Below are 15300 nucleotides of genomic sequence, written 5' to 3'. Positions count from 1 at the left end.
CTTCTACAGCCAACAGAAGAGTGTAATTCTTCAGAAATATCTCATCTACAGACTACTGTAGAATATAAACTTGCTTTTCTTAGTCATCATTCATCTTCACCTTGCAAGTAAATCATTGAACCTGAAAAGTCTACAAATCACTGACTGAAAGCCATTCAATATAATGCCTTCTCTCTCTCAGAAGACTGCTTGCAAAATACTCTTTATTCCTTAATATTACAATACACAGACGTGTCCAATAGACTTTGCACTTATTCACCAAGTATCACGTTTTCTATAAATATTCTCCAGCCCTGGATGATCACACAGACACATTTCAAGAAAAATATACCATGTCAGATACTTCTCAACATTAGTAACTATTTTTGAATCCTAACTAGCTCTCTAAAGTACAAACCACCAGAGTGGCCAGGCCTTGGCATTTAATTCAGGACTGCTATGAGTAAAGCAGATGATACAGCAGCTTCTCAACTACAGATACAGTTTTAATATTCATGTTATTATATTTTAGGAAACTGAGAGGTCCTATACATGCCTCTGTACTAGCTGTTCTTGTACTTTTTTTGGTCCCAGAGCTTCTTAATCAGTGTCTCGAATGATATTTAGTTATTATTAAAAGAATTGTGGAAAAACACTTTGGAATAGAAATGTTAATTTTTTACATGTTAATTTATAGCTACAATCTGTTCTAACTAGACATTTAAAAGACTGTACTTGCAAACGAATATAATTAGCAAAAAAAAAACTGTATGAAATTTCTGACAAATTTTGAGATCAACTGTTTACTTGGAACTTCACTGCTAGAATTTTAAACATGAATCAGTTTTGACCTATGTTTGTTCATACTCACATAACAATACATTAAATAAATCATAAATATATATGTATTATTTACTGTGCTATGTTGAGTTGTGGAACAACTTGTCATAACAGTGTGTCGTGGTTTAGGAAGGGTACTCTCCAGCTCGGTGCTCCTACTCAGACTCTCCAAAACATGTGCCACCCACTCACTCCCCCTCCCTTCCCTTTGCCCCTGCAGCAGGATGGAGAGGACAGTGAGGCGCAAAAGGTAAATATCACAGGTTGAGATGAGAACAATTTCCTGGAAACAGCAATGAGATAAGAAAACCAACAGTAACAGCGGCACTACGAATGAAAGAGCGCAGAGGGAAAGAATGATTGGCACACAAGTTCTCACCCCTGACAACACTCAACTGCTCCCTCCACTCTACAGGACCTGGAAAGGACGCCTTCCCCACTCCCTGGAAAATGATGTGAGGTGGTATGGAACAACCTCTGGGTCCTGGCCATGCCCCCTCCTGGGTACAGCAAAAGTCCTGGCCAGACCCAGGACACAAAGCTTTCGCTTGCTATTTATTCTGCACGTTCCATGAAGTACATTGTCTCCTTTCTGCATTAGAGTTGCAATTAATATTTGGTCTATCATACACAGTTTGCCTGCAATTAACTCAGCAGCTTAGACTGAGGCCTGTGAACTGAGATGCCTGTTCTCCTGGAGTAAACACTGGTCTCTCTACTGGACTAAATAGATTTCCAGTTTTCTTAAAAGGACCCGACATGAAGAAGCTTGTTTCACTTTTATGCAGTGCAGTCATCCTGCAATTAACATACACATAATTACTAGTGTTTAGAACAAATGCAAATGCTGCTCAATTAAAATTCAAACCCAGGCTACAAATGAAACTTCTAATTTTTGTTATGTTGCAGTAATGACATTAGGTTACTGCAAAACGCAGGATGTATTTGTTTTGGTGCTGTTATTTCCTTTTTTTTCCTGCAACCTCCTGCCTCCCCATTCAGGATGCTGAAGCCAAAAAATTAAATTGGAGTATACTTTAAACATCAATTAACTGAACACTAGTGTCATTTCATGAACCACACTGCAGTATGGAGAACTACACAAACAGGTATTATGAAGCTATTCTACTAATTAGCCCACAAAATGGAAAAGATGCACATGAGGAATCAAAGCTACTTAATGTGAAACTATTTTGCCACTAAGCTTCTAGGCCTCTTATTGTGATATTTAATACAGCCCTAGATTCCAGCAATTAAGATTCAGCAAAAGATTAGAAAGCTTTGTTGATCTCTCCCAATCAAATGCCTTGTTCTTCTTCATGCCACTAAAGATAAACATTTTGCTTCTAGTCAGCTATTTCAAGTATTAAGGAAAAAACAACCAAAAAAAACCCCAAAAAAACAACAACAAAAAAACCCACCCAAACAAAAAACCCCAAACAAACAAAAAAAACCCAACCAAACAAAAAAAAAACCCAAAACCAACAACAAACAAAAACAAAAAGAAAAGGACCCCAAAACCAGGAAAAATTATCTGTACAAGCTGAACACCCACACCTCTTTCCACAATTGTTCCTTCTTTACAGCTATTAAAACTCACACACATCTCTCAAACAATTAAAATATTACCTCAGAACCAGTCAGTGCCATCTGATTTTAATCCTACATTTACTAATTTAATAGTACATTGTTCCAAGGACATTTAGAAGAGTTAGCCCTTTTGTCACATATGCTACCTGTATTCTTTATGGCTTTTGTGTATGGAATGATGACACGTTAGGAACTCCTCTATACATTACATTGCAGTGCTATTATTTGCTAATCCAAAGTAGGTCACTGTCTGAAAGACAAAAACCACTTCTAGCATTGAAACACTTGAAGAAAGGCAAAAAAATTCAAGCAAGACAAGTGGATCCAGCCTCAAGGGTATCACCAAACTGACCACCAGCATGTTTGCCTGGGTTTTATAATGAGAGAAAGTCACATTCTATTTTCAAACAATTATGGAATAATTAAATACAATTTCAAAAAACTTAGGCAGCGTCGTTATGGCAGCAGTGAGGCATTAGTTACATTAGATCCAGATTGTTAAACTCCTACATATTCATATGTGCCCAAATTTTGTCCAAATGAAGACACCATTTGGTAAATTTTCTGGAAGCCTAAGTCCATATAGAATTCACACAAAGTGAAGCAGACTGCAGTACTTTTAGGCTGAATGCAGATACAGACGTTTCCAGGAACACAGGTGACATAGGGCTGGGACAGCTCTTAAGCTCTCCTGGTCACCATGAGAAGCAAAACTCCTCAAGGACTGAATTCTGTCCAATCAACTCATTACATTTGCTTTGCTATTCATCTGCTTCTATGAATCTGGCACTTCAAATTTCTGGAATATTTCTTAGATATTTCATTACCATATGTGGAAGAACACAACAAAATACATAGTTCTACTCATATAGCTTGGTCACACTTTGCTGATCCCTTCTGACTGTCTCTGGGATCCTTGCTCTTGCTCTCTCATGACATGAGATGGCTCTTGGTCTACCAGGGTGAGACAACTCCATCCAGAGATGAGGGCAAAGACTCACTCCATGACATTTTGATTTCAGCCAGAAAGCTTGGTCTGGTCCCTGCTTCTGCTGGTTTTGGCTGGCCTGGGGTTATTTTTCTTCACAGTGGCTTTTATGGGGCTGTGTTTTGGATTTGTGCTGAACACAGCGTTGATAATATAGAAGTGTTTTTGTTATTGCTGAGCAGAGCTTACACAGAGCCAAGGCCTTTTCTGCTCTGTGTACAGCCACAGCGGTGAGGAAGTTGAGGATGTGTAGGAGGTTGGGAGGAGAGAGCCAGGACAGGTGGCCCCAGCTGACCAAAGGGATATTCCAGACCACATGGCATTGTGCTCAGTATATTAAGTTGAGGGTAGAAGGAGGAAGTCAGGGACATTTGAGAGATGGTGCTTGTCTTCCCAAGTAACAGTAGACAGTTCTCCTAGGGATGGCTGAGCACTTGCCTGCCCATGAGTAGCAGTGAATTAATTGCTTTGCTTTGCTTGTATGTGTGGCTTTTGCTTTCCTATGAAGCTAACTATATCTCAAGCCACAAGTTTTCCAGCTTTCACCCTTCCAGTTCTCCCCCCTCACCACTGGTGGGGGAGTGAGCATGCAGCTGCCTGGGGCTTGGCTGCTGTAGGAGTTAAGCCACAACACCACTGCTCTCATGTGAAGGATCCAAAGGGCTGCAAATACTTCCTTGATACTCTCTATGCATTGCATCAACAAGCTTAAAAACCCTTTCCAGAATGTCGCAAACCTATTCTCCCCTTGAAAGTGCTTCATGACAACAGTTTCACTATATTTTTGATCAATTGAAGTTAAACCATCTGTAACTTCTGGATAAACCTTGGCTATCTGAAGCCTCAAACCAGGATATTGCTATCAGTGGGCTCACACAAACAAGGCCTTCTATAAAAGCATGGTCTGATGTCCCAAAAGAACACAGGCATGCAGCTTGCAAGAATGGGCAGGATCATTATACATTTTCTCACACCTATTCTTCTACTGGCCAGAAATAGATTGACAGCCAACAGCACCACACAGCATTTAGCCTCACTGCTGTGTGATATTGTTAGGTACTGGAAAAGCAAAGCAGAATTAGTTCCATCTGTAGCTACCTTTGAGAAAAGTGACTGGCAAAATGATCTCCCTTGTGGCCTCAGAACACTCTTAAAAAGAGACAGATTAAAAAAAAAAGGCAAGAGTTTCTAAAAAATAAAAGAGTGATTACAGAAGTAACTTATAAAAGAGTATTAGGGAATGTGCTTATGAAACAGAATTTCTGAAACTAAAAAACTTTAAAAAAGTGTAAAATTCTTTTTCAAGCTTCATTAAATTCAGACTAAATACTTTACTACTTCAACCTTCCCATCATCATCTTCATTCATAAACTTCTAACTAGCTGCAGGTTGATTAAAAAAATTCTGCTGATGTGTGACAAGTTGAAAGTAGTACAACATGAAGGTTAAAAATTCAATGATTTTAATACAACCCCTGATTGAGGTAATTTACCATTCATACTATTTTCATTCAATATGAGTTGTCATTTTACCAGCCCATTCTTACATAGTTCAATAATGATAAGGTTAGCTTTGAAGTGATTCTTTTATGTTAATGACATTCTCCACATGTTGGGTCATACTTCGGGTTAAAGAACTGAAAATGTAAATGAATGCCCATTAGGGTGGGTAATAGCTGATCATTAACTTTATATTTTATTAGATCTGCCAACCTTACTCACTCTAATTAAAGGACAGTGATTTCTTTTTATCCCCCCCAACACTACAAACATACTATTTCAAAGTTAAATGCCTATATTTTTGTAACATAAATTTAGTGGGTTCGCCTTTCTGCCTAATTTTTTTTTCTAGTTTACATCAGTACATTAATTAGCCATCTTACAGAATATTTTCACAGTAATTTAAGTAAACACATTCCCAATAATCTTATTCTCTTATTTTAGAAAGGAAGAAAGCTGCGGAGTGCGGCGATCTGTTAAAGCAAATGAAGGGAAAAAGCCTAAATATTGATGAAGTTAGTTCTATTCTTTTAAAATTCTAAAATTATGTCTACTACTTTAGTCACTTTCTAAAGGAATTAACCCATGCCATTAGCACTCATTATGCAAAACAACAGTTTACTTACAAGTTTCCATGCCTTCATCATCATCATCTGCTACAGGTTTATCGTAGGATTTGTCTATGGCAGCTCTGAAGCTCTCGTTGCAGCCTCGTCCGCGGATAATTCGTGGGCGTGGGCGGTGGAAGGGAATGTCACCATTCAGAGTCACCTCAGCCACGGCTGTCTGCAGGCTTTCTAACGAGCTGGATTTCTTCAGACCTAACGAAGGCCCCACATCTCTGGTTGGGGAACCTTAGTGATTTAAAGGGGGAAAAAAAAGTAATTAGAATTAGTATTGAGAACAGCATGCTTGATTATGCATATCCATCCTGAAAGTCTTTGGGGACACACTTAACATTATTCACATCATCTCTCAATAATCTGTAGGGAATTCTCCACAGATTTGTTGGTCTCAGAAGCAAATGAGTATGTCAAGTCACAGTCAGTGGAACTGACAATGTTAGCAATGTCTGGCTTTTCAAATCAGTGAAGAGAGACCAACATCCATTACTATTATTTTACACAATTTAAATGATAAAGAAATCACTGGGCTTTAAAAACTTAGCTCATACAACGAGCACAGATGCATATCTAACAGCATCTAACAAAACAATTAACTACTTTTGGTTTGAGCAGAAAATTTCCTCTGTACTAGCAATTAATAAACAGAGAGCAGACTATGGGCATGATTCCTACCATGTTTAGTGTAACAGTCTTGCAAAGTAGCCTGACCTCTGCCTTCAAGGAACATGCTGTTTGTCTCAGTTTTAAAATTGCTAACTATTTTATAATTAAATGCTTCTGAAAAGTATCAGCTGACTTGCTCAGATTTAGTGAAATTGCTTAACAGACTTAGTGAAATTGCTTAATAATCTGTGCAAAGGACTCAGTAAAATGGGCAATACCAGTTACCCAGCTGGAAAATAAACACACTCCTGGCAGTCCCAAGGAATGACTGTTGGGGCAGCACTGCTGTAGCTGGGGCTGAGGACAGCTCTTATTTATCACTGAGAAAAGGGCAGCATGTCCAGAGAAGTGCCAAGAAAGCCTCAGGCAGTGTTCTGCAACAGCCTTTTTCTATCCAGACTTTACTTCTCAGGTTTGTGGGTTAAATGCATAGCCTTTGTTCTTAGACAACCACTTGCACTACAAATCACCTCACAACTGCACAATTAGACCTCATACTAAAGTTAAAACTAGGAAGAATCTTTCAGGGAAAAAAAAAAAAACAAAACAAAACAAAGAAACCACCCCATTTTATTGATTTTATTCAGAAGTGCAAGTACAGTCTTAGCTAGATTTTCCATAGGATTTGGGAGTGGAAAGCAAGATGAGGTGGGACAACATCATAATGGCTACATTTCCTGAAATTATGAGACCAGAACCCTCACCTGTAATACAAAATTTGCACTTTTTCTCTACTGAAAGGGAGCACAAAAGAGAACCGTTGTGGCACCACAACAGTCCCAGGTGGCAGGCTGTTACCTAGTTGACAGCAGCATCCTTATCTGGCAAAAATAAAATTCACAGCCAGCCACCACTGAGAGACAGAGTCAAGGTTTGAATCCCCAGGAATACCTAAACTACAAACAGTACATTAATAAGCATAGGTGTGAATAAATGTGTAAAAAAGGAAAACTACCTCTTTTAAGCATTTATCTCAGAATAATACAAAGTTCTGAAGATGATCCCTATTCTGGAAGAAATTAGGAGACAGAAGGGAGACTGCATCTGTCACTGTCTTTATAAAAGGTATGTGAAGTTACCTTAAATTGGGGAAAACTGCTACTGCACTACTAAAACTATTCAGTATTCTCTGGGGAGGAAAGGGGGTTGTTTGCTCCCAGAGATGCTGAACAGCAGCATGGCAAATTTTCCCCTCATCTTTTTTTACCTTGGTATGATATGAAGCAAGGCAGTGAATGCTGTCTTTTCCTATCCAGCTATTAAAAGTCTGAGCAATTACATTAAACTGAAATCCCTCAGATCAAATCAATTCAAACAGCAGCTGTCAAAGTATTTCCCTTCAGCTGCCCTACTGTTAAGATTAACTTGTAAACAGAAACAAACCAAAAATCTACCCTCCCAGATCTACACAACTCCTGCTGTTTGGTTCCCCCAGCAGTCTGTAGTCCTGCTGCTTGGACCCTTGGCCAGAAATAAACGCACCCCAACAAATGAGAAATTTTATTTTCAGGAATTCCCACCTCCTAGAAGAAGCCACTCTCTCACACACAGCTTGTAGTTAGAGGGCTGAGGGTTGTGAAGATGGCTGGGGGCAGAGCACAGGGCCAGCTGGGACCAGGGAGGGTTGGTGGCTTCCCAGCTGTGCAAACAAGCTGCAGTCTGGAATTGCCAAACTTCTGAAAATGGCCTGAAGTCTAAGGCGAGCATATTACAGAATATTCTCTCCATCAACTAAAAGCACTCTGATTTAGACAGCGCCCTATAAAACTGCCCACTTTCTAGTCCATGGTCAAATCTGCTATTCCTCCACTAATGCCTGCAGTACACAAGAAAAGAGACTTTATTTTGCTTTTTACTTTTCAAGTTATTTCACTGTATTTTTTTAATTGTCTATGAGACAGGAAAAAAAAAGCAACATCTTGGAGAAAAAAAAAAAAGAGGAAATGGGACAATAATATATAAACCAGCTGTTTGACAGATCCAATTTCATATACAAAAGGAAAGGGTGTCCTTTTACATAGCAACTTACTGTAAACTTCCTTATTCTACATTGTGCTTTGTAACCTTCCAAATGAAATGCTCATATATCTTTTCCTAATTACTGAGTGGCTCTTTTTGTAAACAGTAATTATAAAGAAGGCATTTATGTGCCCATTTGTGTTCATAAAGAACACTAAAAAAAGTTCAATTTCCTGACACCCAATACAGACCTTTGTGAGAACTGTATTTATGTAAGCTGTGTTTTCCCAAAGGATATCCCATCTGGGATATGACCTAATGTTGAATACTGTAAAACTAATAATGGATTACATAAATGATAAGAATATTTATTGAACTTGGGTGGCCATGAACACAAATGGGAACAGGTTGCAGAATCTAAAATGGGGAAATTCCTTTCACAACCAATTTTATCACTGTGATCATAGAGCTATGTATATTTTAATACCTTCACTATCTTCTATGGCTACTTCATAGCAAATCTACTATTTTAAAAATATACACTTAGGTGTCCCTGTAAATAGTGTGTTAAGAATTTATTACTAGAATTCACCAGTCAGAAAGTGAGTCGTTTACCCATAATCTGGTAAAAACCAGCAAACTTTCTTTAAAATGGATTCTGTTTAAAATTTATGAGTCACATCAAAACACTGTTTTCTAAATACAAAAATGTCAGCATTTTCTTCCAGCCTTTACAGCACTGGTGGCAATCATCAGAAGTGTTATCTGCTCAGAATGAGTCCTACCTCTATTTTGACATCAGAATTTAAAGTAGAAGAAAGGAGAGGAAAAGACACATCTACCTAAAGCATATTTATATGACTGAGGATGAAAGGGATTCTTTTATCATTTTCAAAATTTGAAGTTTATCAAAATCTCCCTTTCCAACGATTTTCCTAACAAATATCCTTTGAGGTGGATTCATCCCTCTGTATTCAGCAGTCCTCCTGCCGTGACTGCCACCATGCATCCTCCTCACAGCTCAGCAGTGCCCACACCCTGTCACCTCCCGAGGGCTTTGTGACCTGCCAAGCACAGCCCCTGCCCACCACACATGTCCCTCCTCTCCCTGTGTCCCCAGCCCTTGGGGACAAGGGCCAAGCCTTGCCCTGCCAGCCATGCAGCCACCATGCAGTTTGTGCATGGCTGCGCAGGTGCCTCTCTCATGGCACACATCCCAAGGAGACACTGAGTACACAGACATCACACCAAGCCCCTGTGCTCCTCCCTGCCCCAAGTCCTTTGTTTCTCCCTTGTGCTGACACTGTTTAACAGCTCACTGTGCCTCCCCTTATCTCACCCTAAGGTAATTATTTATACAGTGACAGTGACACCAACCCGCTTGGGCCATTTGCAAAGGCAAAGCACATGGTGTCAAGGGATATATGATGTTTTGTCCAGTGGCTAATTTTAGTTTATAAAGCACATTTTTCATCAGCACATTCTTTTAAATCATTTTAAATTACTTTTTTTTTTTTTTTTCTTTCTGAAGCATTAGTTTTATGAGCTGTCAAGTCAAATGCTACCTGCAACTGATGCCAAAAACTTCTCTGGATTTCATTAAACCAGTTTTGCAAAGGCATAAAATCTACTTTCTAAACACCTCTTGAAGGACATTATCAGTGAGTCTATTTACTTAGTAATATCTGCTCCATTACATTTGATAAAATTTTCCATTTCTTGTTCAGTTCAGTCACTAACAGATTAACACTTCATCTGGGGAAGGCAGGGGAGGAATAAAGCAAGAAACTGCATCAAAACCAGTTTAATTTTGATTCAGTTTAATAAAAGTTTAATTAAAAAGCATTGTGTAAAAATAAATCAATAAATAATTTAAATAAATGTTATTTGATTTTTTTCTTTTTCATTTTCATAACATGCACATGGAAAAATAACCACCTAGAGCTATAGTATGCCTGGTACTCTATAAATGAGCCATGCTCAATTGCTACTGAATATACTTCTAACCTCTAGGATGAACTGTAAACACTGCAAGGATTAGGTACTTCAAGTGAACTATAGAAAGAAAAATAATTTAAAAACTATTACAGTAACTAGAGCTGGAGAGTTCTGTGCTCTCCTTTTCAGCCAATACTATTAAATCCAACTGTGACAGTAACAGAGTTTGTTTTTATCTTTTCTAAAGTAAATACATGTTGAAGTTTTCTGGCTTCTAGAGTTCATTAAAGCATAGTTCACCTCACATTTGAAGCATTTTTTTTTCTTAGAACCAGACAATTTTTAAGCCAAACTACAGTAAGTGGTTTGTTTAACAGCTACATCCATCTTCAGTAATGGGAGATATTCAGTGTTTATATACAAAACCTGCTTAAAAGCACGCAGGATAAATAAAATAAAAGTACAGCAAAAGGTTTCCCTTTTTTCCAGCCACTGAAAATTTTTTTCCAGCACATTTGCTGTGCACAAAATATGTAACTGCCTAGTCCAGACAGCATGGTCATGCCCTTTCACCCAAGTTGTCCAACTTGTCTCTTTTTTTGGAATTTAATCCAGGTGTTACATATAACGGAAAACTACACTCAGTTCATACCACCCTCTGCTGATACACCAAAACCACTATGCACTTTTAAAACCTGAAGATTGCATTTTACTAAAACACACAGGTTGTACAACATTCTAATCACATTCCACTCAACTACACAGGTCAATAAGAAAATGAAAAATAATTTACAATCATTTTGAGTTTGGTCTTTAACTTGTTTTTATGTGAATAATGCTCAGAGGTGAAGGCAGTTCCTAATCACCAATTATTACCACAACCATTAACACAATTCATACATTCACACTCTGATGGCTTTAATCCTCCAAAACATTCATACATTTTGATTTTGTTTACTCATTCCTTTTTTGCAAAGCTGCAAGTCTGTGGCCATATTCTGCAACGTTTTAAAAGCTAGAAGACTTATCTGTTCAAATAAAAATTATAATTTTATCACTTGATTTCTTACAGCTTTTCAGTATTCCTGCTCATGTTATACAGTCCAGTTAAACAGAGATGCAGTTGTGAATTAGTAAATGTAAATTCTGTATGGAATGCACTACTCCTGAAATCATGCTAAATAAATAATATTTTCAGGTTAAAAAGGTGAATTGTTCCTAATTAGAGCTAAGTAATGTTATGGTGTCCTCTGGATCTAGCCTAATTAAAATAGCATTCTATAGGTCAAAAGCTAACTTATATTAATAAATCATAAAGGTTCATAATTGCAGTTGGTGCATTATTTTAATTACTAATAAAAAAATATGCCTTGAAAGCTATTTCTCATTATCATTTTGTGAAACATTACAATGAATGGTATGTGGAAAAGATTCTATTTACATATTCTTTTGTTCTGTTACGATGCTCACATTTCAGCTCCAAAAGCAAATCAACTTCCACAAATAATCTTCAACTCAATGCACAACATGTATCTGATGACCACTTAAGGCAAAGGCAGCAGTTTTCTAATTAAAATAATTATTTTCAAGCACTGTGTTAGCGCTGTAATAGCCAAACACTCGACTCTTCTAAATCTCTCTGTGCACTACAGTCTGAAGCTAGGAGGAGATTTTCCAAGATTTTTTTTTTTGAAAGAACAAAAAACCCCAAACAACTCTGAATATTTATGAGTTTAAAGTGCAGAAACAGGTGTCTGCCTACAATCACATGCATGACCTGGCTGAATATACTACCCTAGATACTTATCCCATAGCAAAATTTTCTTTTTCTGTATGACTTGATTATTCACAATAGAAAGCAGCCATGCAAGTACTGGAATATTCATGTTTTCATGCAATTTGACTGGCAGTTCTGTAATTGTGGTAAGCTGCTTTGACCAAGGTTTCTATAGCAACAGCCTTACTGTCAATTCTTACCTGTTTTCTGGTCATCCATTGTACTGAGCTTAGTCTCGTCAGCTACTGTTAAAAGGTAAATGCATAACGGTTAGCCCAGTTAGTGCCCATGCCCCACATGCACTCAACATTCCTCCTGGCTTGCATATTCTCTTTTCAAGTTAGGGGACCTTAGAAATGTCCTACTTCATGCAAATAAACTGCAAGAGTAAGCAAACATTCTAGGTAGAAGTGGCAGCAGACTAGTAACCTTCATGCAGTGTCAGTCGTTCACATCACGGGCAGGTACAATTTGTTATTGACACGTTAGCACACGGCACTGGTCAAGACAATCAACACCTCCAACCTGACTGCAGCCTGAGGAAGTCTGTGAATTAGGGATTGTAGGCAAGACACAGCTATTGTAAAGGAGGGAATTGCATTATATTTTATTATTCTGAGTAGGGAATTCTGTGTGTTTAAGCCATCAAAACTCACTGTTTGAGGTTACTAGAGTCTGCACTTCAGAATCTAAATTCAACGGCAGAAAAATTGATGGGCTTGTTAGCAATTACTTATTCTCAGTTGGTTTATCAGTTAAAAGGATCACTGTGATTGCCTGTCTTAGCCATTGCTACTATATATTGCTTCTGATATAAATATTAAAACTTGGGTCTCAAACACATGTCAGACCAGTCCCATTTTCTAATTCTGAATTCATCTACAAAACGAGAGACTATGAAAGACCTTTAAGGCTAACTGCATTATAATCATGGACTGAGAATAAACCTGACTACCCAGAACCACAGCGTGGTACAGTTTTACACAATCATTCTGTATGGATTGGTAAATGCATTTTTCACCTCCATTTTAATAAATACTGCTTACTGTGTTTAGGTATAACCATATATCCAGAGGGCTATGATATTTGAATGTATGGACATTTACAAACAACAAACAACACCCAGGCCACTTTGGCCATTCAAGTTAGTGCTTTACTACCCACAAGTAGACATTATGTGCAGTACTCCTGCACATACACAATCTGTTTGGAATTATAAAATCTATATACTTACAACATGAAAATCAGGTTCAAATAAAAAAAAAATTGAAAAAACATCACTCACTACCTAGATCCATGCTTTTGGATTTTCGTGTTTTAACAAACTCCAACTGACTGGCATCTGAAAATTGCTTTGTACGCTTTTCTGACATGCTCTGGCGTCCAAAACCCTCTCGCTGGAAGGCAAGTACGGGAACAACATCTGGACTAAGAGTGCTGTAGGAAGGGAAAAAAATCATGCGAACATTTATCAAGATCACGCAACCTTTCACTCTTCAGAGAAAATCATTTATTTAGCACGTGACTTCTAGCAACGATTAAGTTCACAGTTTTAAATACACCCTGCAAGTATTCAGTTACACACACAAAGGATTTGTTTCACTGCATTAAGCAATTCTAGTTAAAAAGGAGCAAGGATTTCACTTACAGTTTTAACGAAAGATATACACATCTGGTCACTATACATATTCTATCAGAACATAAAGTCCAACACAGGAATAATTTGCAGGAGAATAAAACAGTTCTTTTTTCTTCCTGAGAAACAAATTTATTCTATTGGTAGTAATTTATCTGATCTGTCTTTATCAGAAAATATTTTTAGTAAAACATAAATAGAAACTCTCCTGCCTGAAGCCCACAGAGCTTGAAACTTCTTAATTTAAAAAGTTTGCATTAAAATTTCTCTCCATATCTGAAATTTCTTGCAGATTTCTCATAGCTTCTCCTGCTTTTAGCCTGGCTATGACAAACAACCATATATGTACTCATTGCCTCCCCACAGAGCAAGTACTTGCCACAGTGAATCCATCCCCAAATCAGAAATGGGGGAAAGTGTGTTTGGTTTTTGTTTCTTCTGCAGGCTTCTAAACTGACCTCAGCTCAGGCAGCCAGGTTTTCAGTGAGCTGCCTCAGAAACATGCTGAAGATAGACTTATTAATGGTGCTCAAACACTGCCAAAATCACAAGTGTAAGAATGCAAGCAAAATTTGGTGTGCAAGCTAAAAACATTTATTCAAAAGGCAAGATTGCATACTGCTAATAAACAATATGAAAGGAAACTCACAAAAATATCTTCTGGCTCCTAGAAATGGGATAGTATATAGATCTCTACTTCAGCTGGCACAAAATGAAATCAAAAGCATAAATACTGAAAAAATCAGTATTGGACCACTGTAATCTATCCTACAGGTGAAAGATCCCTCAAAATTTCCTCTTTAAATATTGTTGTACTTCAAAATAAAAAAGTTAAATATTTTGTCACTGAGATCTCTAAATAGATCTCTACATGCCACTCAAGATATTGTGTTTAGTACCATGTTTCTAAAGAATTATTTTTACTGTAAAGGCTAAGTAAAATACATCTCTCTTTCCTAGTGAGAAACAGGCAAATAGTGAATTTCTTCAAAAAACAACTTATACTTTTAACTTCTGTAACATGCACATGTTTATGTATGCCATGTACTCTAATTTACAGAAGTATCTTTGATCAAGAACACCTGGATATTAGGCAAAACAGAGAAAAAGAAGTAAGGAAAAGTGTCCGAAGGCATAAAGTACAGTAAAGGATGAAAATCACTATCCTCATTACCAGATAGCCAAAAAGAAATCCAGTCTAGTAATGGCAGATTTACAAATAATAAGATATGTGCTTGTGACAGGCATGTAATACTTCAGTGTGAGCAGGATCAGAGCTTATGTGAATAAAGCCAATGTCAAGTGCCTTTTGACTTTAATGTTTCTGGCTCAGGCTCATAATGTTTTACATTTAATTACTGCAACTATTTCAGAGATGTCTGCGCAATTTAGCAATGTTCTCAAGCATATGCTTAAAAGCTCTGATGAATCAGAGACCATACTCAAAAATAACTATTTTGTCCTAACACTGACTCCCACAAAACAGGAGAAAAATTATCTCCTCATGATAGAAAGATAAAACAGACAAGGCCAATATACACTTCTAGCATTTATAGCAGTGCAACATGTATTTGAGTAAGAACAACCTAAATCTGAAAATGTCCTCCAAAGTGACTCCAACTGAACTTACAGGGTTTCAACACCTTTCACAATCACATCATAATTGACTTTACCAAGGCCACACAGAAGTTTCTGGCTTCCTGCTAGTCAGCCCTGTCTCTGAAGGCCAGAAAAATGTGGTTTTACTAAGTGAGAATTTTTTTCCAGCAACATCTGTTAGCACAGGCTCACATTTGTTAAAATGA

At 37.6% G+C, this 15300-nt stretch overlaps 1 protein-coding gene across 15 annotated transcripts in view; it reads right to left on the bottom strand.

The window, feature by feature from the left end:
• PARD3 (par-3 family cell polarity regulator) overlaps positions 1-15300 on the bottom strand; it is a 441795-nt gene that overhangs the window by 139430 nt on the left and 287065 nt on the right. For 12 of the 15 annotated variants that reach the window (XM_064395692.1, XM_064396060.1, XM_064395838.1 and 9 more), the window contains 3 exons: positions 13145-13296; positions 12060-12104; positions 5523-5750 (listed from right to left, as the gene is read on the bottom strand). In XM_064395692.1, the coding sequence (XP_064251762.1) occupies positions 5523-5750; positions 12060-12104; positions 13145-13296 (425 nt within the window). The remainder of the gene's footprint in view (positions 1-5522; positions 5751-12059; positions 12105-13144; positions 13297-15300) is intronic. The other 3 variants (XM_064395762.1, XM_064396222.1, XM_064395910.1) reach the window with 2 other exon arrangements.

The sequence above is a fragment of the Passer domesticus genome, chromosome 1 (genome assembly GCF_036417665.1).
Source record: "Passer domesticus isolate bPasDom1 chromosome 1, bPasDom1.hap1, whole genome shotgun sequence".
Classification (NCBI taxonomy): Eukaryota; Metazoa; Chordata; class Aves; order Passeriformes; family Passeridae; genus Passer; species Passer domesticus.
Note: the sequence above shows the minus strand (reverse complement) of the source record. Positions and strands in the feature narration are given on the sequence as shown.